Source organism: Ochotona curzoniae, unplaced genomic scaffold, assembly GCF_017591425.1.
Source record: "Ochotona curzoniae isolate NIBS_2020 unplaced genomic scaffold, NIBS_Ocur_1.0 contig_430, whole genome shotgun sequence".
Taxonomy (NCBI): domain Eukaryota; kingdom Metazoa; phylum Chordata; class Mammalia; order Lagomorpha; family Ochotonidae; genus Ochotona; species Ochotona curzoniae.
The window spans coordinates 14,871,233-14,892,150 of NW_024466219.1; the positions used below are offsets into that span (position 1 = coordinate 14,871,233).

Consider the following 20,918-nt stretch of genomic DNA (forward strand, 5'->3'; position numbering starts at 1 on the left):
AACCCTGCTGTACAATTTTTTTTTTTTTAAATTAGGAAAATTTCTATTTTGACAGGCAGAGAGACAGCGATCTCTGATTCACTCTCCAAAGGCCCAAAGCAGCAAGAGAGGCCAGGCTGAAGCCAAGAGCTCCAGCTGAGTCTCCCCCATGGGTGGCAGGAAGGGAGCCCAGCACCTGCTGTCTCCCAAGGGGTGTGCATCAGCAGGAAACTGGTGTCCCAGCTTGGTTGCTGTACCCAACACCTGGCCCCCTTTGGTACCAGTTCAGCCTTTCTGGTTGGTTGCTGGCCTCAAGTTCTGCTGTCTCCTGCAAAGGCAGGGTGGCCTCCATGCCTTTGCTCCAGTGGCCGTGCTCCTGGACACATCCTTGCGGGGCTCTCTTGCTCCTTTTCTCTCGGTGGCAGTCAGGGTCTTGCTCCCCTCACTGGGTGCAGGTCTGGGAAGGCAGAATAAAAAACTCAGAGAACACAGGTGTTTAGAGCATGAGCAGAGCTGGGCATGGAGGATGGTCAAGGCTGCTGGACACGGAACATGAGTAACTGGACACCGCTGTGGCTGCAGGACTGGATGTGACTTCCAGTGTGGGAGGGGTATTGGAGTGTGTGGCACCCTTGAGCAAGGTTCTTGAGTAATTGTGCTTCAGGGCAAGGGAGAAGCTGGCAGAGCTGCCCCCATTGCATCTTGAAGAGACTCCATCACATCCAGATTTCGGATCCAAAGAAGGCGGGAGGCTGTTCCCAGGCTGCTTGCACACTGGGGCTGGGGACTTCCCGTGTCTTGTCCCTGCGCTGCCTGGAAGGTCCTCTCCTTTTCTAGTTTGCTGCCTCAGGAGTTCAGGCTATAGAGGTCAGCAAATGTTCCCTGCAGGGCCCTGCATGCCAGCCCCTGCCTGGGTACCTGAGAGGCCACAGCGGCACATATCACCGTAATGAGGGCAGTGGATGTCACACCCAGCCCAAGGGCTGACTGGCTTCCAAGGGTGGCCCATGACTGGTCTTACTGAAGGAATAAGACTTGTAAGGTAGTGATGCAGTGAGGGGATACTAGGCAAAGAAAGAAGAGAGCAGGAATGTGGAGGGTGACTGCCCTAGCTGGGTGAGGCAAAGCAGGGGCAGTCATATTAGTGGACACTGACCAAGAGGGCCTAGGAAGTCAGCCTGGCAGCTGCAGGTGACTGTGGGGAAGACTCATTGAGGGTTGTTTTTGCCTCTGGAACTCGCAGATGACAACAGGGACATTGGGGTGAGGGGATCACCTCACTTTCTCTGGCTTCTGCCTTCATCCACACACCTATGGAAACAGAGACATGGACACAAAGCACATCCCAGAATGGACATGCCTGCTCAGAAACTCATATGGGAACCAGGGCAAACACGCATACCAAGACCCAGGGCCCATGTATCAAACACAAATCCAGATAACAGACACACACATGCATACACAGACGTACACACACACACACACACCCCGATCTGTAAATCCTTGGAGACACACAGCTAGCACCACATAGCTACTGAGACACTCAGCTAAGAGCACACCCAGGACTGACACATGTGTGCACCACACAGTCGCACCTGCGTGCTGATACACTTCCACACATGGCCAGAGCATGCTCACACTGCCCAGGGCATACTCAGTGAGGACCGAGACCCCCTCCTCAGAGACGCACAACGTGTCCCTCCCACAGGCTTCCTCAGGCTGACTTGCTTCTGGATGGTTGCCATGCTGGGCAGGTTAACCTGACCTTTCTGCTTCCACTGAATGCTTCCAAATTTCTGAATGTTTCTGGCCATGGTGGAATTCCTTTCATGCTGGTGTGTGTGGTGTGTGTGTGTGTGTGTGTGTGTGTGCATTTTGTATCCATAGAGGAGTCTGGACCCTCAGCTGCAATTGTGACAAGCAGCTAATATGGGCAGGTGATGCCCTAGCAGGCTCAGTGCCACCCCCCACCCCCACCGCAAAAAAAAAAGCGCCCTCCACCCCAGTCTCCCCTTATCACTGTCATCTTGCTGGTGTGTGACAGGAGGACTGGCCCCAACATGCAGACCTCATGGGAGGGGGCTGTGGTCTCGCAGGGGAATGACCCTGGGGTCTGGACAGGGTGCCAAAACAGGAGGGAGCTCTCCCACAGGCACACCAGCTGTTTTACAGCTGCTCCACTGGCACCCATTGCCCTCTGCCAATGTGACCTGACCCACATTCAGGGAAACCCCAGCAGCTGTCTCAAACCCCTCCGCCAGTTGCCTCTCCTGTGGCCTCCCACCCCATTCCCTACCCAAGAACCGGGTTCCTAGGCTGCAGGTGCCTCTGAGAGATGGCCCTTGTGGCTGGCCTCTGTGAGACAGAAAGTCAAGGGCAAAACAAGGAGGTGGCTTCCAGCCCCGAGCTGCCTGCAGAGGAGACAAGGATGGGGACAGGGACAGGAGGGGAGGATAGAGCAGCGGTTGCCCTCTCGGTCTCCTGCATTCCCAGACCACCAGCGGGGGTTGGCGAGATGCTTGTCCAGCCTTCCCAGAATCCTGCTTTCTCTCGTTCCTCTTGCTTGTGGAATAAATCCAAGCTTCCCCTCCAGCCTCTCCCTACCCCGCTGCCTCTGCCCCATCCAGCAAAGTGCCCTGTGTCCTGGCACCAGATCTCAGGGTCTTTCCCATTCACTTCCATGCCTGGTGTCTGCCAGAGGCCTGAACAGCCACCCCTACCGGAAGGGGCCCTGTTGACCCGGAGGTCAGCGGAGCCAGCAGGTGCACTCGAGGGCTTGGGGCCCCAGGAGATGAGTCTATACTGGAGGAGGAGTCGCGTTGGGGCTGGGGCTGCCCTGTGCTCTCCTGGACACTGGCCATGGCTCTTCTGTCTTAGCAGAAGTGATCTCTACTCTTGGCAGGCAATTTAGCTAACATGAACAAGCACAAAGGAAAAAATGCTAATTAGCCATTTCACCAGCAAAAGGTCATCACTTGTATCCTATTTTTGTATCTTTTTGCTTCATCTTTGAATGAAAATATCTGCCTGCATTATTTTATCACCCTAATATTTATATATAATTTCATTATTTAGAACGCAGAAGTAGTGTGTCACTTTCTCTTTTTTTTTTAATATTTTTTTTTAAAGATTTATTTTTATTATTTTTTTTATTGGAAAGGCGGATGTACAGAGAGGAGAGACAGAGAGGAAGATCTTCCGTCCGATGATTCACTCCCCAAGTGAGCACAACGGGCCGATACTATGCCGATCCGAAGCCAGGAGCCTCTTCCAGGTCTCCCACACGGGTGCAGGGTCCCAAGGCTTTGGGCCGTCCTCGACTGCTTTCCCAGGCACACGGGTGCAGGTTCCCAAAGCTTTGGGCCGTCCTCGACTGCTTTCCCAGGCCACAGGCAGGGAGCTGGAAGGGAAGTGGGGCTGCCGGGATTAGAACCGGCGCCCATATGGGATCCCGGGCGTGCAAGGCGAGGACCTTTAACCACTTGCACCACCGCGCCGGGCCCCACTCTCTCTTTTTAAAAAAGTGTTTACCATATGTCCCCGCACTGTCACGGAATGCTTAGGATGTGGCACTGGTCCTCTTTCCCAGTTACACAGGTGAGGAAGCTGGAGCACAGAAAGGATGAGTGACTTACGCAGGCAAACACAGCTGATACACTGCAGAAACACGGTTGGCACCGCGGTCCCCTGGCTCCGGGACGCTAGGGGCTTGCATGCTGCGCTGCCTGTCAGGCCCCACTTGGGCACCCTGCAGTGTCTCATGTCCTTTGGTTAGGCTCTGAGGCTTTTGTCTTTTCTTTTCTTTTTCTCTGATTCTAAACACTATTCTGATGTGCCTCAATTATTTATTTAAGATCTGCTCCCAGCAGCAGAAGTTAAAAAGTGAAGGGTATACATGTTTGTGAGGTTTATAAGAGGCCGCGACTGCTGAGGCCACCAGGAGGGCAGAGGTACTGGTATAGGTGACATCTACCCATCGGAGGGGAAACAGGAGGCATGTGTGTGTGTGTGTGTGTGAGTGTGGTGCGGGGAGTTGGAGAGATGCATTTTGCAGAAGATTTGGACTGCAGGGGTGGGGTTGGGAGGCCCACGCATGCAGCTACCCAATGGAAGAGAGAGAGAAGTGACCTCGTGGGCTACAGCAGCATGCAGCCATGGCCAGCACAGGGTGGGAGTCAGGGATGTGTCCCGCAGCTGTCTGCCATACCCCTGCTCGGGCTCATGTGGGACGTGTGTGTGTGTGTGTGTGTGTGCTGGATAGGGCCACCTGCTGTGCTCCCCCACTCAGCATTACGTCTGTGTCCTCCTCGAGGGGTCTGCTGCTCATCCTACCCCCGCCTTGGGGAGCCTGGCCCAGCCTGGTACCTCTGTCCGTCTCTCCCCTTTGAGCCCGAGGGGCACAGCCTGGCCTGTGTCACAGGGCCACACAGCTCCTCCATTATGCATGAGGGGACCCGGCGGTGAGCAAGCGAGCGAGGGAGGGAGGGCCGGGCGGTGATTAATAAACAGGCGTATTGTGTGGCGCTCCATTCATAGCACTCTCTGAGGACGTGGTGGGCTTGAGATAATAAAACACTGTTTATGCCATAGAGAGCTGGCAGGGAGCAGGGAACCAGGAGTGGTTTTGAGTCTTTCCAGGACCAGGCTGCTGTGTTTGCTCTGAGGCCAGCACCCCCAGCGGGGGCTGGAGGGGGGAGTCTAGCTGGGCTTTTGCCCGTGCCTAAGTCTGCCCCTGGCATGGCTTGGGGCCTGGGAGATGCCAGCCTGCCATCTCTACCTGTCCTACAGATACTGGATGAACCCAGCCACTACTCCCTCACGAGCAAGGTAGGACATGAGCCCCTTTCTGCCTCTGTCCCTGTCCCCAGCCCTGCCTAGTTCTGCTGTTGGCTGTGCATGGAGTGGGGTGGGGTCGTGCAAAGCTTCCCACTGGTGCTGGCATCTTTCCCACCCAGGGAGCAGGTGTTGTCGAGGTCTGGCATGCCAACCAGGCAAACTGAGTGGGAGAGTGGCATGGTGACCCACCCACCCTGCTCTTGGTCTCCAGTCCTAAATGGGCTGGAATCTGGAGAGGCAGAGTGGCCTGTGACAAGCTTCCAAACCCATGGCATGGCACCAGATGGACTGGGAGCTGAGATCGGGGCTGAGGGGAGTATGGGCAGGGAGAGCTTAGTCTGCATCTCTAAGCTTGCTAGCGTTAGTGCTGCCGTTAGACTGTCCCCTGTCCCTCGTATGTGTCCCCGCTACTCCCCCAGGCCCTTTGCTCTGGACGTTGGCTCCAGCTCTTTCCCTCCAAACCCCTCGGGCTCAATCTCAGTGTCTCTGGACAGCTGGGAGGAGGTGAGAAGAGGTCCTTTGGCTGGCACTAGCTGTTCTGGAAGGATAGGGGATCTTGGGCTTCCTGTTGGTTAGTTCTGAGATAGAATAGGTGAAGCTGGAGGCTACTCCAGGTGGGCTGTGTCTTTGTGTCAGAGCCAATGATACTTGCTGTGAACGTGGAACTGGCCCCTGGCCCAAAGCTACCCTGAGCAAGAAAGCACTCAAGAAAGCATCTCAAGATAGCTGGGCCTGAGAAATGGGTGCTGGTTTGCTGCTAAGGAAGAAAACAAAAAGACCAGTGGAGGGGTGGGTCTGTCCTGCTTTCCGCATGGGTGCAGGCCTTCTCAAGGGTTGAATTGAAAACTCAGTGATCCTGTTAAAGCCGGGAAGTTCTGAGGCTGTCTCAGGGACCACACGGGTAGAGCTTGGGTTACTGGAGGGACACTGCTTCCTTGGCTTAAATCACAGAGCTGACCACTCCCTAAGGCAAGCCTGATACCTGTCCTCATCCAGGGCAGAATGTCAGGGGTGAGGAACATAGCAGGTGCTCCCTGGGCCCCGTGAGCAGAGTCTGCGGTTGCATAGGCTTCCCTGAGCACAGTGACCCAGGGCTGGGATGCCAGGAGCTCACCATGGCAGGAACTGGGAGGTGTGCAGCCCCTCCTGGGTCCCAGGTTCCTGCACACGCTGTGGATACTCACTTGCAGGCTCCTCCCACAACCAGAGAAGTGGTGATCATTTTTAGGAACACCCACTGCTCCTGGGAGCACAGTTTCTGAGAGCACTGTTCTTGTGATCTGTGCTGAATAGGTCTTTGACCAGTGTCGTGTCCAGAGTTGCTAAGCAGGTGCAGCAGGGAGCAAAGCTGCATGTGGTCACCACAGCTGCGGTCACTGGCCTGGGGCACCTGGCTTGGCTCAATGACGCGGCATCTTGCACCCAGCTTTTTGGGGGTTGGGGGTGGTTGCTCTATTGTCTGGTCGTCAGTGTCCTGGAGCTTCCTGGAAGATCCAGAGTGGAGCTAAGGGCTTCTTCTCAGAGTCAGAGTCATCCTCAGACAGCTCCCTCCTGAGGCTGGCGTGCCTAAGCAAAGCAGGAGGAGTGGGTAAAAGCCACATTGTCACCTACCAAAGCGGCCTTACTCTCTGATCCGCAGGCCCTGCCCGAGCCCCCAGACACTTGTCCTCTCCTGGAAACTTGCCGGCAGCCTGTGCTGTCCTTTCAGGACCAAAAAATCTGAGGCTAGAGGAATGACAATGTTGTCTAGCATCATCCTGGTGATGATCTGGGCCAGTTGTTCACTCAGATCCAGCAGTTGGCTCTTTCGGGACCTCTGTGCCATGGTCCCTCTGAGTAGGTGACAAGGTGAGGTATTGTGATGGCTGGGGTTAGACTTCTGGGGAAAGGCTAGGGTGGCCAGAGAATGTCCCCAGCTTGAAGAGGAAGCCCCAGAGAGGCCCACCCCTGGGAACAGAGGGGCAGCCAGGACCTGTTAGAAGCTTCATTTCTGCCTCCGAATCTGATGGGCCTGAGGCCCTTGGAGTCCAGCAGCGTGGAGCCTGGGGAGCGCTCTGTGCTTCGCTTTGGAAGCGCACGTCTGTACATCCTGCATGCTGGAGGCAGCCCAGACAAGGTAAGAGCTTCCTGAGGGGGCAGGCACACTTGTGGGGGACACTCTTCCTGGGCAGCCAGCTGGACGCCTCATGGACTTGGCCTTTTTGACCCTGAGCATGACAGCAGCCTTGGAGAAGAATGTTCTGGGGGTGGGGTGAAGGGCTGCTTCACCCTGGGGAGCTGCCATAAGGAGCAGGTGCAGCCAGCACCCAGGAAGTAGTGGGACCGTGTGCTCCCACAATGGGTGGTGGAGTCAGGCTGCCTAGATTCCCTGCCCAGATGCACACCTGACAGGGTGACCTCTGGATTTCTCTCTCTTTTGGGGTGGTGTTTATGATTTCTTTATTATGGGAGTAAGAATGGTACTAACGCTGGCATCTGCTACTTGGTGGGGCAGGATAAATAACTGTGTGGTTCTTCTGGCCTTCTCGCTGCTTCCTGCTGCCACCCATAAAGTACCTCTTGCTCTCCAGGATTCTGACTTACTCCTATATCTTCCTCATAGCTCAGCCCTGTGCAGTTTTCAGAGTGTGGGGGCCTGGGAATGGGTCAGTGGTTTTGTCCCACCCGTCTCTGCTCCACAGCAAGCCTCCTGCATGTCGAGCCCACCACTCTCCATCTTCCTGGCTCCCAGTCTTGACCTGCCTGAGATCTCTCCTTCTCCTGTCTGGACCCAGGTCTGGGCATCTCCAGTGATGCTTCTCTGGCATCCCATACACATGTTGCCTGTGCAGGGTGCACTTGTTTTATTATTTGGAAATTCTTTAGGGTTCATGTCTTCATCTGGGTATGAGCCCAACACAGCACAGAGTCTGGGCCATCTCTGCGGTAACACACAGCCTATTCTGTGATGTCAGAAATCTGGAGGAGGGCCCTGGGACAGGGTTAGCCCCATATTAGTAAATTCGTTTGCAAAGCAGAAATAGCATCCCACCAGGCTGAGTGGGGTCAGAATCAGAGGGGCTGCCTCACTACTCTCCCTGCATCCCTTCGATAACTCCAGAAGGCAGCTGCAGAGAGGTTAAGTAGAGAAGTTAAGTGTGGGTGGGGGAGGAGGCAGGACTCAAGTGTGGGGCTTGCTTGTTTTCTGTCTGGAGAGGCCAGGCAACGAGTTACTGTAGATATCTCTGTATTCTGTTGTCCCTGACCTGTACCACGTCCCTTGGCCACAGTATATGTTTCTGTCCCCCACCTCCCCTTTCTCTTCCCAAGGCTTGGTTTCTGGCTTCAGTCTGGCCCCATCCCAACAGTTGTGAGCATTTAGGGAATGAACCAATGGGTAAGAGCTCTGTCTGTGTCAGTCTCAATCTGTGTGTGCCTACCTCTCAAATAGATTAAAAGAGCTAAGGTGTTTGAAAAGATAAAGCTGTGGAATATTCTGCGGTATGCATGTACAGTAAGGATAAGTGTTTACTTTATCCATCCATCCGTTGATGGAGCCTTGGGTTGTCGCCAGCGTTCAGCTCTGGTGAGTGATGCTGCTTGCACGGGCCTTGCTGTGCAAATATCTGTCTGAGTCTTCATGGTGTTGGAAGTGCTCAGCATCCTCCTAGCAACCCCTCCTGCTTTGGCCCGCTGTCCCCAAGGACGCTGCCTGGTATGCCGTTCTGCCCCCTCGCCTCTCTTTGCTGTGCCTGTGGCAAATGCTGTGATTCACATCTTCAGTCTTTAGTGGGTCCTGAGCTGTAGGTTTCCCAGGCTGTGAGGTTTGGAGTTGCTTTTTTCCCAGTGTTTCTTAGTTACTCTTGGCCACCAGCTAACTCCGGGTGTTTGATTCCATGAAGCCTCTTAATACTAGACTAAAACTGAACGTCTTCTTCTCATCTAACTTATCAAGCATCTACAATGACCTGCTTCAAGGGCACAGGCCTGCGAGCTGCACCTTCTTGTGCAGTGAGGGCCAGTGTGGTAGAGGCAGACCGTATGTCTTAAGGCAAAGAAGCCGATTCTGATCCCTGTCTGAGTTCAGGGGAGACAACCACAAACGATGCCGGCTGTACATCACCCTGCATAACTCCTGCTTGTGCAGATGCAAAGGGGCCGGAGAAATTTCTGGGCCCTTCCCTTTTGTAGTCGAAATCCAGGCCTGGAGATCTCCCTGTGGTATGAAAAGCAAAAATCCATTGGCCTGTCCTAGTTCTGGTAGAACAGGAGCTTATAAGGAAGATTCCTGTTTTGTTTTTTTTCCCCAAAACATTCTCAGGAGAGACGCATAGGGAATCCCCGAGCGCCTTCTCCTGGCTTCAGGAGACAGTGATCCACGCTGGCCAGGCTCTTGTCTTCCAGCACATCCTTCGCTCTCATCAGCCAGGGCTCCAGCTCCACGTGGTAAGCAGTTGGTAGCGGGTGGGTCTGTCATCCTGGTCTGTCATTCTCCAGCTGTAAGAATGTTCACTGCCACAAGCTGGAATCCCCTGGATGATTCCTGAGTGCCACCCCAGGGGACAGGGCAGGGAATCAACAAGCCTTTGAGAGTCCTGGGCAGACCTCAGGGCTTTTCCTTCCTACCTAGGCCAGGTACACACCAGGGGAGGTTATCTGAGGATCACCTTCCCTTGGGGGACCAACACCTTAGGACAGAAGCAGGTGCATCCTAGAGTGGGATGAGCCTGAGGCCTCTTCAGCAACGCGCAATATAATAGGTCATGTGCGTGCACAGAAAGTAATAGCTGAAAGCGAAGATTTGGGGTACAATGGAGATGTTCGTGTGCGATTAGCGTTTCACTGTCCACAGCAGGAAATGGGCTCAGAGAGCACAGCACCACACACAGCCAGCAGAGGGGGAGGCCCTGGGGTTTGCGTGGCTGTGATTTGGACTTCCGGAATGCAGTGGGGGAGGGGAGAGGTGACAGCAGAGGGCCCCAGGCTGCACAAGCGTGGTTATGTAAAACCTCGCCAGATGCATTTTCTCACAGGATTTGGGGGCAGCCAAATGGGACATTTTCCTCTTGACATTTCAGAGGAATGTGGGATTTATTTTTATTTCAAAAAACAGGACAGTTCTTTGGGAAGAGAAAGGGAGTACAGAGCGGGACTTCAGGAAGAGGTGGAGGGAAGTGCGTCCAGTGGGCTTATTTTATCTCAAAGAACGGTTAACATTTTTCGAGCCAGATGAGGATGAAAATAAAAGAGGTGGCGTTGAGGGCAAGGAAGGGGCAGACTCTGGTTTGTCCCAGCTCCGATGTCACGTGCTTTGGGGTCTGGTGTGCTAGGTACCGGTTCCTGTTCTGGGTGAAATCTCTCTACCTAGGTCTGCATTTCCAGTTTGAATGGCTCTCCTAAAGTAAAAAAGTAGACTCAGCTAATGGTTCAGCAGAAGGGAGAGCAGGTGAGTTGGTTTTTAAAATTTATTTGAAATTCAGTCTCCAAATGGCCACAGCAGTCAGGTCTGAGCTAGACCAAAGTCAGGTGAATCTTCCAGGTCTCTCACATGGGTGCAGGGGCCCAAGCTCTCGGGCCACCCTCTGCTGCTTTCCCAGGTGCATTAGCAGGGAGCTGGATTGGAAGTGGAGCAGCTGGGCTTGAAGTGGCGCCCATACGAAAGTCCGGTGTTGCATACAATGGCTTTACTCACTGTGCCACAGTACCAGAATGAAATGGTTTGTCCTCATCCCTGCCCAAGTTTAGTTTTTTAAAGATTTATTTATTTTTACTGGAAACTCAGATATACAGAGAGGAGAAGAGACAGAGAGGAAGATCTTCCATCTGTTGATTCACTCCCCATGTGACCGCAACAGCTGAAGCTGAGCTGATCTGAAGCCAGGAGTCCCCCATGTGGGTGCAGGGTCCCAAGGCATTGGGCCATCCTCTACTGCTTTCCCAAACCACAAGTAGGGAGCTGGATGGGAAGCGAGGCTGTCAGTTCTGCCATATGGGATCCCGGTGCATGCAAGGCTAATACTTTAGCCACTAGGCTACCATGTCGGGCCCTTGCCCAGGTTTAAGCCTTACTGTACTGGGTTGAGGTTGAACTTGGATGGCTCTGCCTGTGTGAACTAAGAGGGCTGTGAATTGTTGACATGAGAGGGCTGGAAGTAGCTGGGATCTCTGAGGAATGGAGAGAAAAGGGACGTTTTATTATTAACATTGGATTTTTATTTTCGTTTAATTTTCCCCCTTCTCTTTTTTAAAAAAAGTTGTTTGTTTTTTAAGATAATGACCAAGAGAAATCTTTCATTCGTTGGTTCATTCCCCAAATGGCTGCAACAGCCAAGCTGAAGCCAGAAGCCTGGAATTCCATCCAGGTCTCCCACCTGGCTGCAGAGATGCAGACGAGAGGATGGGGTGACCTGCTAGAAGGATCAGGGGCTTCTCCGGGCAGCAAGAGCAAAGGAGCTGGCTCAGAGTGCAGCCGCCTCCCACTTGCTCTCTTGAGACTGCAACTTGCAAATGCCGGTTGCTATGGATACAAGCAACTGAGGCTCCCTAGGGGCAGTGGCGGAGGGTTCTTTGTGGCCTTGGTGCAGGGCCTGGTGAGTTCCTGGTGATGCTGCCTCACTAAGGTGTGGGGGAGGTGGTGGAGATCAGCTTTGCCTGAGTGGCTGCCTGGACCCCAGCACCCTCAGGTTTGCCCAGCTCTGTCTGTTGAGGCACCGCAGGTAGCGGGGGGCAGGTGTGTGTGTGTGAGGAATATTTGTGTGCACCTGAGGTGGGCCGCAGCCCTGCTGGCTGCCCCCACCCTCGTACAAGGGCACGTTCAAGGAGTGCACAGGTGGCACATGTGTGGTTCGGGTTTGGGAACCTACCAGAACAGATGGTGATAGCTCCCTGGATTCAAGAGCTGCTTCTGGGTGGGAGGCGTCCCAGTGGAGTTTCTTGTGCATGAGGCCCTGTCCGGGAGGCAAAGAACCACTAGCTGAAGGTGGAAGTCCGAGATGGTGCTGCCTCCCACGGGCGTGGGAGATAGCTCTGGACTGCAACTGGGGAGACACAGACTAAGACAGAAAGACGCTACCTGCTCTGTTTCTGACCACATCTTGGCTTCACCAGACATCCGTCAGCTTCCTGGAGCTTCTCCCAGCCCCGTCTGTGCACCTCACCAACTCCGGTGTAGCAGGAATCCTGCTCAATTGGTTTAGCAGCCCATGCATACTCTATACAGTGACATCTGACCACCCTGTCCTCCAGCCCAGGTTATGTCTGAAGCCTGGTCCTGTGGCATAACTTCAGCCAGAATCCTCCTGAGCCCTGATGCATCCTTATCCACTGAGCCCTGTGCTGCTCCGGTCCTTCCCTTAGCCTTGCTGTGCTCCTGTTGAGCTGGCTCTGGCTCCATGCTTCTCCAGCAGAGGTGCTGAGTGAAGCCCGTGCTGTGTCCTGCACTTGGCCGTGGAGTATCCACTCACTTTGTTCCTTAGCCTGTCAGGCCCCCGAGCTGCCTCCGTGCTTGCTCCCCATCACTGGTCGTCTTGGTGGGCAAGGTCCTCTGTGACCCGGCCCTCCTTAGCTCTGCGTCACCATCGCCCTTCTCTCTGCTCTGCCTACCTGCACCCAGGACTTCCCTGAGTATTCCAACTGCCTCCAGCCTTGAGGCCTTGTCTCGCTGTTCCCTGTACCAGGGGCTTTTCCCCTCACTCCCTGCTCACTTCATTTCTTTCCAGTCGGCTTGGGTGCCGCTTCCAGCCACCCTCCATAAAGCCAGTCCCCCTTCCCTGCTTCGTATTTATCCAGAATCCCTCCCATGACTTGGACTTGCATCATTTCTTCATTTACCCTGTTAGTGCCTCTGCCCCCGCCCTGTCCCCCAGGAGGTGAGCTGTGTGGCTGCGGAGGTTGTGTGTCTTGTGTTTGAGTCCCTTTGCCAAGGGCATGGACTGTGTGCAGGAGGCACCTGGTAAATGATGAATGAGTGGCAGCCAACTTAGTGCTTCTCACTGGATTCTGGGAGTATGTTTACAATGTGTGCACTTCTCTATTATTTTCCTAGTTATAAGCACCTGCTTGCTGATTCTAATTTGCAATCGAAACTGTTTTGCATAAGACCTTGTGTCTCACAGGCACCTCCTCAGCCTGAGGATTCTCAGAGTTTGCTCTCAGGAGTTTGGGAGAGATGGTGCTCCATTGGAAGAGGTCTGCATATTTGTCAAAAGCAAGATGTGTTAGAGGTGGTCTCCTGAGAACTTTCTGGAATGCAGGTCTTAAGTAGCAGTTAAAAGGAAGGGCTTAGTCCTACTAAGACAAAAACGCTGTGCAACTTGCATTCGGGGGTAGGGAACCTGGTTTGTGTAAATGCTGAGAGTCCACATGGGCCCAGCCCTGGAGGACACTGGGGGATGGAAGGGTTGTTGGGGGAGCGTGTCTGCCTGGCTGATGGGACTAAGGGATGGTCCAAGGAAGCAGGGAAACTAAAGGCCGAGCCGGGCCAGAGCCGGGACCCTTGTGCTTCGCTGTCTGGCCCCTTCCCAGTCACTTTTTCATCATGTTGGCATGATGGTCCCTCCAGGGAGCACCGTGCCCTCCCCGTGGCCTGTGCAGCTGGGGCATGGAGCAAGCATGCACTTGGGAGTTAGCTGGCGGGTGGAAGATGACCCAGCCTGTGGGAGGATGGCCCCCAGCTCACCAGCTTGCAGTCCTTTGTTTAACTGGGAACCAGCCAGGCCAGAGGTCAGCATTTTCCTTGGAAGACTGTCAGAGCTCACTGGCGGCCCAGTGAGGGCAGGTCAGATTTCTGGGGAGGGATGGCCCTGTCTCTGCACTAGCTCACCTCTGTCTGCAGCCTGGCTGGTGCCAGCAGCCAGGGACTGGCGGAGCCCAGGATTGCAGACCTGAGCAGCCATGGAGCTTTGTACAAGTCCTTGTTGTAGGGAGGAGGGGCCCAGACCCAGCCATTCATAAGAGCAGCTGGAACCCATCTCTGGTTGCCCCACACCCAGCTCTGCATCCTTCCTGCCATTTCCCCCTAGGTGGGGCATGAGAGCTGGGCAACGCTGTCCCAGTGCCTCAGTTGCCTTCTGTGCATCTCACTCAGGAGCTTAAGATGTGGCATCTGGCTCTTTGCTATAGTGACTGTCATTGTCCCTGGACACACGGCTAACCTGTGGCTTCCTCACCCTGCCAGGGCCTTGGCTGCCTGCGGGGGTGGCCCTGGGATTAAGGCAGGACTACATGTCAGGGGCTTTGATACTGAGGGTGATGTCCATGTAGAGAGGTGTGGCCTGCGGAGGAAGGAGGCCCGAGCAGGCCAGGGATTTCACCCTGTGCTGGATGGCTGCCAGCACCCTTTGCCACTTCCTGCTCACTTTTCAAGAACTGGGGAATCCTAGGAATGGTTCTTAGGGGTCCATTCCCTGTGCTGTGGACCCCTCTAGGTTACGAAGGGTGGAGGCAGCAGAACTTAGTAGAGAGGATTCCTGAAGTAGAAGGCAGGTCAAGGGTGGTGTCATGAAGAGAGGCGAAGTGTTAAGAGCTCTGTTTGGGGGACCTTGGGCTCTGGCACAGTGGGTTAAGCTACTGCTTGTGACACTAACATCCCAGTCTCCAGTTCAATTCCTGGCTGCTCCACTTCAAATCCAGCGTCCTGCCAATGCTCCTGCAAGAGTCCAAGTGCACAAACATGGAGGACCAGAAAGAAGCTCCTGGCTCCTGGCTTCTGTCAGCTCTGCCCTGGCCATCGCAGCTAGCTGGGGAAAGAAACAGTGGGTGGGTGATCTCTTTGTCTCTCTCTCTCTAAATCTACCTTTAAAATAAATTTTTAAATCTTAAAAAAAAAGCTTTGCATTTGGAGTTCTACAGACCTAGCTTTGTCCCTGAGGCCTCCAGTTGACCTTCAATGGGCTCCTGACTTAACCTGTTTGAGCCTCAGCATGACAGGCAGAGGTAGCAGCACCTTGCGCCCAGCACCGAGAGAATTAGCTGGGTGACGCACACAGTAGGTGGACGGGGTAACGTGGTTGTTGTCAGCACCACCCTGTGTGCCTGCCACCCTGCAGGGTGCTAGGGACGAGAAATCCACATACTTGCCACTGAGCCGGAGGTCTGACCACACAGGAAAGAGGACAGTGCAAAGCACCTGTGAACCTGAACTTGAAGATGTGGATGCTGAGTGTGTGAGGGTGAGACTTGCAAAGTGAGGAAGGCAACTTCCGAGGCGTTTGAAGGAGCAGAGGGAAAGAAGAGGAAAGACTGTGGGTGTGTTTAAAATGCTGTCACATGTCTGCTGTGTCTCCCCCACCAACCCGTTACCCCAAAGCCAGCCCTCAGGACAGGGCCAGGTGGAGCAAGAATCAGCATCCTGGCTCAGCCCCATAACCCTTTGCCGGGGGTGGGAAGGCACAGCGTCCTGGGTACCTCCTTCCCAGAGTCTTGAAAGTGTGAGACGGCATCTTGGGTGCTCCCCGTGCTGCCTGCGTGCTGTGGGATGCTAGGAATAGTTTTCAGCCCACCGGACGAAGAGGAATGGACCAGGGCTGGTGCCAGAATGCTTGGCCAACTAAAAGAGGCTTTTGTTTCCTGAAGAAGGCAGCTGGCAGCCCGTCTTCTGACTTGATGTCACAGCCTGTTGCGCGGGCCTGCCTGCCTCCCCCAGTCCTGTCTCGCTCCTGGCTCAGGATTCTTGGGGAAGGTCATTCCTACTGCTACACATGGGTCCTGGGACCTTCCACAGACTCTCCCAGGCCCACAGTCCTGGGTTGGGAGACGTGGTACATTTGCAGTCCATCTTAAGAGCGGGTGCTTGCATCCCAGAAGGGCTCCTGTGAGCAGCAGTGGCAAGGGGTGCCACTTTCCTGGGGTGTCCAAGGCAGTATAATGCTGGTGATTCTGCCCTTCTCTGAATACAGAGCAGATCTGAACTGTACTGTGGCGATCATTGTCAGCCTGCAGCACTTTCCTTGCATATCCTCCATGATGGGCTTGCAGTGGGTCAGCTGTTACACTGACCCAGGTTGACTGGATTCTCCTTTTTTTTTTTTTAATATTCTTTGATTTTCGTCTAATAGAAAGGCAGAATAACAGAGAGAGAGAGATCGTCTTTGGCTGATTCACTCTCCAAGTCCCAACAACAGCCAGGACTGGGCATAACTGAAGCCAGGAGCCCAAATTCCAATCCACATCTCCCACATGGGTGATACGGAGCAGACCCTTCAGTCATTACATTCTGTTTCCCATGGTGTGTGTTTGCTGCAGGCTGGCTGGGACTTGAACTGGCTCTCCGCTATGGCACTCCAAGCAGTGGCTTAACTCACTGCACCAAACACCTGCCTCCCTCTCCTGGTTTTTGAAAACTTGGCCACTATCTGAGTTCCATTTGATTATGAGACGCTTAGTACAAGGGACACCATTTGTTTAGCAAACTTTATTTAGCAGTCACACCTTAAATTCTCCAGCTGGTGTGGGTTGTTATTTTGGAGGCAGCAAGACCCCCTACGCAGTAGAAGACATTTGTACAGAGCTAATGAGTGAGGCTAGCAAGAGGGGCGAATGATTCCAGGTGGGGTGCTGGGGCTAGGCGTCTTGCAGGAAGCAACCAATTAGGCAGACTAGTTTTCACCACAACCCAACCATTCCCAGGGTTGTGCCTAGGAACCTCCTAGGAATCCTTCATGTTCCTAGACTCAGAGGAGGAAATTGGGAGGCTGGTGCCTTCTGCTGCCTATTGAAGGCCAGGTGTGAGACTTAGAGTGGGGTCTTCCTTGGGCTCCAGCAAGACGTGGTTGTGGGTCCTATGGGATTCGGGGCAGTTGACTCCGGGAGTCAGGGAAGTATTGAGGGTGCTGGTGGGCAGAGGACCAGGCTGTGGATTTGGCCATACGTGGCTTTTGCCAAGTCTGCAAAATTCCAAGTATTTTCCGCTGATTCCAGGTGATACTGTGAAACTGAGACAGAAGCTGCCAGTTTCCAAGCCTTAGGGAAATCAAGGCAACACAGCATTTATCTCCTGCAGTCAGTGATGTTCAACCAGCAGCCACCAAATGCAGAACTCCCAGTGGCCTGTGGGAGCCTCACTGTGCCTTCCCAGGATGAGATGGTTGAATGGCAAAGTTTGGGGAGCAGGAGGGTACCCCGTCACTGACACCTCCCCCGCAATTACTCACCTGATCTGGTCCAGCACCCCAGTTTTCAGATGAACAGAGAGAGACAGGCTAACAGATGTGGTTGTTGGTGCCTAGCATCCCTGCTGGCTTGTGGCAGTGCCCCTGGTGTCCATGTGTAAGCAGATGAGCCTGCCTCCGTGGGCAGAGGACCACAGGTTGTAGTTGTCTCTGGTGCACGCCTTCTCCCCAGGCCCCAGACTCCGTGTTCTCTTCTCCCAAGCCTGCTTTCCCCTTGAAGGAGGTAGCCAAGACACCTGCCCTGGGGTTTGTATGCTCCTTGCTTCCTTTGCCCAGGTTAGAGTGGAGCTGCTAAGTGGTTTCAGATCTCAGGACACAAATTGGGGAGGGCAGGAGAGTGGGGATCCTGGGTGGTAACCAGGACTGTTAACTTGGTGATCAGGAGCTAGCATCAAGACTTCCAATTTATTAACATTGATGGTGTTGCCAGTTGTAACCAGGCCCACCTTGTCTCGGCATCGGCTTCAGCCCTGCAGCAGCCGCTTACCTTGGCTGCTTCTGGGAATGCCAGAATTCCCTCAAGGCTCTCATGGTCACCGCAGGAGACCGTCAAGGTCTCTGGGCTCCCTAGTCTCCGGGAGCGGCCCCCTTGCCTGTGCTTAAGGTGAAACAGAGGACTCAAATGGCTGACCGCGCCCCTCTTTCCCCAGGTGGAGCCTGCGAGCTGCCTCCCTGTGGTACATCCAAGTTTTACTGTACCTAGGCTTGTGCTGGGGGCAGACGGGCTGAGACCTGCCTGAGGCCTGCTGTGTACCTTCACAGGGCTCCATGAAAAGCTGGACAGCAATGCAAGGCAGGCTGAAGAACAACCAGCCTGGTTATTCAAAAATAAAAATTATTTGTATATTTGAAAAGCAGGGTAACAGAGAGAGAAAGAGAGATCGGCTGGTTCACTCCCTAAATGATTGCAGCAGCCAGGGCTGCACCAGGCTGAAGTCAGCAACTCCAACCAGGTCTCCCCTGTAGGTGGCAGAGACCCAAGGACGTGGGCCATCCTCAGGGAGCTGGAGTGGAGCAGCCAGGGCCTGAACCAGGCACTCTCATGGCCGTGGGCAGCACAAGTGGCGGCTTAATGTGCCTAGCCACAACACCCTAAGCCCTTCCTTTTTGGGCAAACAGAGTACAAATGTGAAACTTAGTACTGGGTTGAGTCCGGTTGCTTTGTTTCTGATCCAACTCTCTGCTGATATGCTTTGGAAATCAGTAGAAGATGGTCCAAGCACTTGAGCCCCTGTGTCCATGTGGGAGAAGAGCCAGATGGTACTCCAGGCTTCTGCCTTCATGGCGGCCATTTGGGGAGCGAAGCAGTAAATGGAAGGTTTGTCTATTGCCCTCTCTCAGTCTGCCTTGCAAATAAAATTTAGAAAGAAATACGTGGATTAAAGTGAATACTCGGACACTGACCGCGCATGTGAAGACCATGTTTTCCTAGGTTAGCTTCATCTCTTACCTCTCTGAGGACTTAACTGCTGCTTCCCAAACATTTAGACTTCTAAGACTTTTTAGCAAATTGGGGTATTGTTCACTATTCTATCAATTATCTAATGCTGCGGATTGGACCATCCCACTACATAGTGATTGAAAACAGCTGTAATTCGTAACAATTCAGGCTGGGCTCAGCTGGAAGATTCTTCCACTGGTCATGCCGGGATTCACTCACAAAACTGCACTCATTTGGGGGCCCCATGCAGCAGGTCATCTGAGGAGTTCTGGCACGCAGTGCTGTCGCTTGATTGGTCTTGGGCTGTGCTGTCCAGCATGGTAGCACTGGTCTCACATGGCTGTTGAACCCTTGAAGTGTAACTGGCCCTGAGGGACAGCGTGCTGTCAGTGTCAACTGCACACAGGTTTTGAAGACTTAATACGTGTATCTAAATGAACCAGCTCATTCATAATTTATAGGTACCATAGTATGCTGAAATGAAGATATTCTGAATTTTTGGTTTAACTTATTACTAAGATGAATTTGTTTCTTTTAATTTTTAAAAATATGACTTAGAAAAAAAAAGTTAAGAGCTTTGTTTATTTATTTGAAAGTCAGAGAGGAAGAGAGGTCTTTGATCTGCTGGTTCACTCCTCAAATGGCTGCAGTGACAGAGCAGGTCCAGCCAGGAATTCTGTCGGATCTCCCATGTGGGTGGCAAGGAACCCAAGTACTTGGATCAGCTTCTACTGTGTTCCCGTGAACATTAGCAAGGAGCTGGATAGGAAGCATAGCAGCCAGGGTTAGAACTGATGTTCTGATATGGAATGCTGCTGTTGGAAAAGGCAGCTTAACTCACTGTTCCACAACACCAGCCTCTGACCGTGAGGAAATGTGAAGTTAATATTGATATCTTGTGCTAATGGACAGTTGCTGGACTAAAGCAGACCTCCCTGACCTGTAGTGATTTGGTTGAGACTTGAACTAGGAAGCACAGTGGGAAACAAGAATGTAAGAGGCTGAGTACATGGAAATGTAGGAGCCAAGACAGAGAGGAGTCTGTTGAAGGCGGCTGGGAGGATAGTAGGAGGCTCAGGTCTAACCAGGTGAACCTGCCATGGTGACAACATGGGACAGTTTGGAGGAAGAACATGTTTGATAGAGGAGGACATGGATCTGGTTTCTGGCATCCACCATGGGAGATCTGAATGGAGGTGAAAATAGGAATTTAGTTGTGGGTAAGAGATAGAAGGACATGAGAAATCATTGTGGGAGTTGTGACTGAGATTGAGCCACAGTAAGGAGGCCGAGAACCCTGCTGAGAGAGCCTGGGCAGTCTCAGTGTTGGAGTGCAGGGAACAGAAACAGCCTTGGAGGAGAACCAAGACATGGTCAGCAGTAGGGCCTGGCAGTCAGTCTGATTGCTAAGGAAAAGACAGAAGGGAGAGACCCCCAGTGGGCCATGTGGTGCTCATTGTCCTCCTCCTAAAGCATTTTGTGCTTAGACCGCGGAGTTTGAGTCGCACTGTGCTCCTGCGTGGCGACGGGCTGAGCAGGCCACGCCACTTACTGGCCTTTTCTTGGCGTTTCAGGCATTCCTGTGCTTTGCCTCTCTTTCTCTCGTTCACAAAGTCCTGTATGCCTTCCAGGGGCTTGGAATGTTCCAAGTGGAACATTCCAGGGGCTTGGCAAATGCTGGTTCAGGCTACCTCACCAGCTCCCATTGTCCTGCTCTCTGATGACCACCATCATGTCCACACAACGGAGCCTTGAGTCCCAAGCCCGCCAGGTGTTTGGACTGCCCTGATTTTCACACATAGGAATCTTCAAGTTCTAAACTCCTGGTTGCTCAGTTAACACCGTAGAGTAACAGACAGCTGCCACCTTCCGTATATCGTGTCTTAAATAGCCGTGCTCCTGGTAGGAGTAAATGTCAGCCTCTGCTGTATACTTTCTTAAAAATGACTTTTATTTAAAAATAAAAGTTTTTGAAAAACAGACACAGAGAAAGAGATCGCCCATCTTCTGATTCACTCTTCAAATGTCCGTGGTGGCTTGGGCTGGACCAGGCCAAAGCTGATCAGGTCTCCCAGATCAGTGGCAGTAACTCAACTACATGGACTATCACTTGCTACAGCCAAATGCACATTTGTGAAGGCTGGCATTGGGGCTGGAACCCAGGCACTCTGATATGGATGCAGGTGCCCTGTGCAGCATCTGCACCCTGTCCCTAAGCTCACTGCCCCTGCACTCTATCTATGTAAGAGACTGGTGTCTTTGTGGGTATGTTACCAAGCTATCTTTCTTGTGCTTGATGATCAGCTTAGCCATATGGCCATCACTCGACCAAAAACTAGCACAGGACAATGGTGTCAGCATGTGGGCTCAGCCGTGTCAAGAGCCATCTCTTGATGCTAGGGGGAGTGCCACCTTCCTGAGCATCATTAGCTTCAGAAAAAAAATAAATGAAGTCTAGTAGACTAGGGAACAAGAAAGCAATGGCCCTGGGTGTCTTCCATGGCCTTTGGGGAAAG

The 20,918-nt window shown here is 53.2% G+C and overlaps 1 protein-coding gene across 7 annotated transcripts in view; it reads left to right on the top strand.

The window, feature by feature from the left end:
• NFASC (neurofascin) overlaps positions 1-20,918 on the top strand; it is a 155,027-nt gene that overhangs the window by 31,365 nt on the left and 102,744 nt on the right. For 2 of the 7 annotated variants that reach the window (XM_040985258.1, XM_040985260.1), the window contains exon 2: positions 5,420-5,429. The exons of the other annotated variants lie outside the window; for them this stretch is intronic. In XM_040985258.1, the coding sequence (XP_040841192.1) occupies positions 5,420-5,429 (10 nt within the window). The remainder of the gene's footprint in view (positions 1-5,419; positions 5,430-20,918) is intronic. 7 annotated transcript variants of the gene reach the window in all.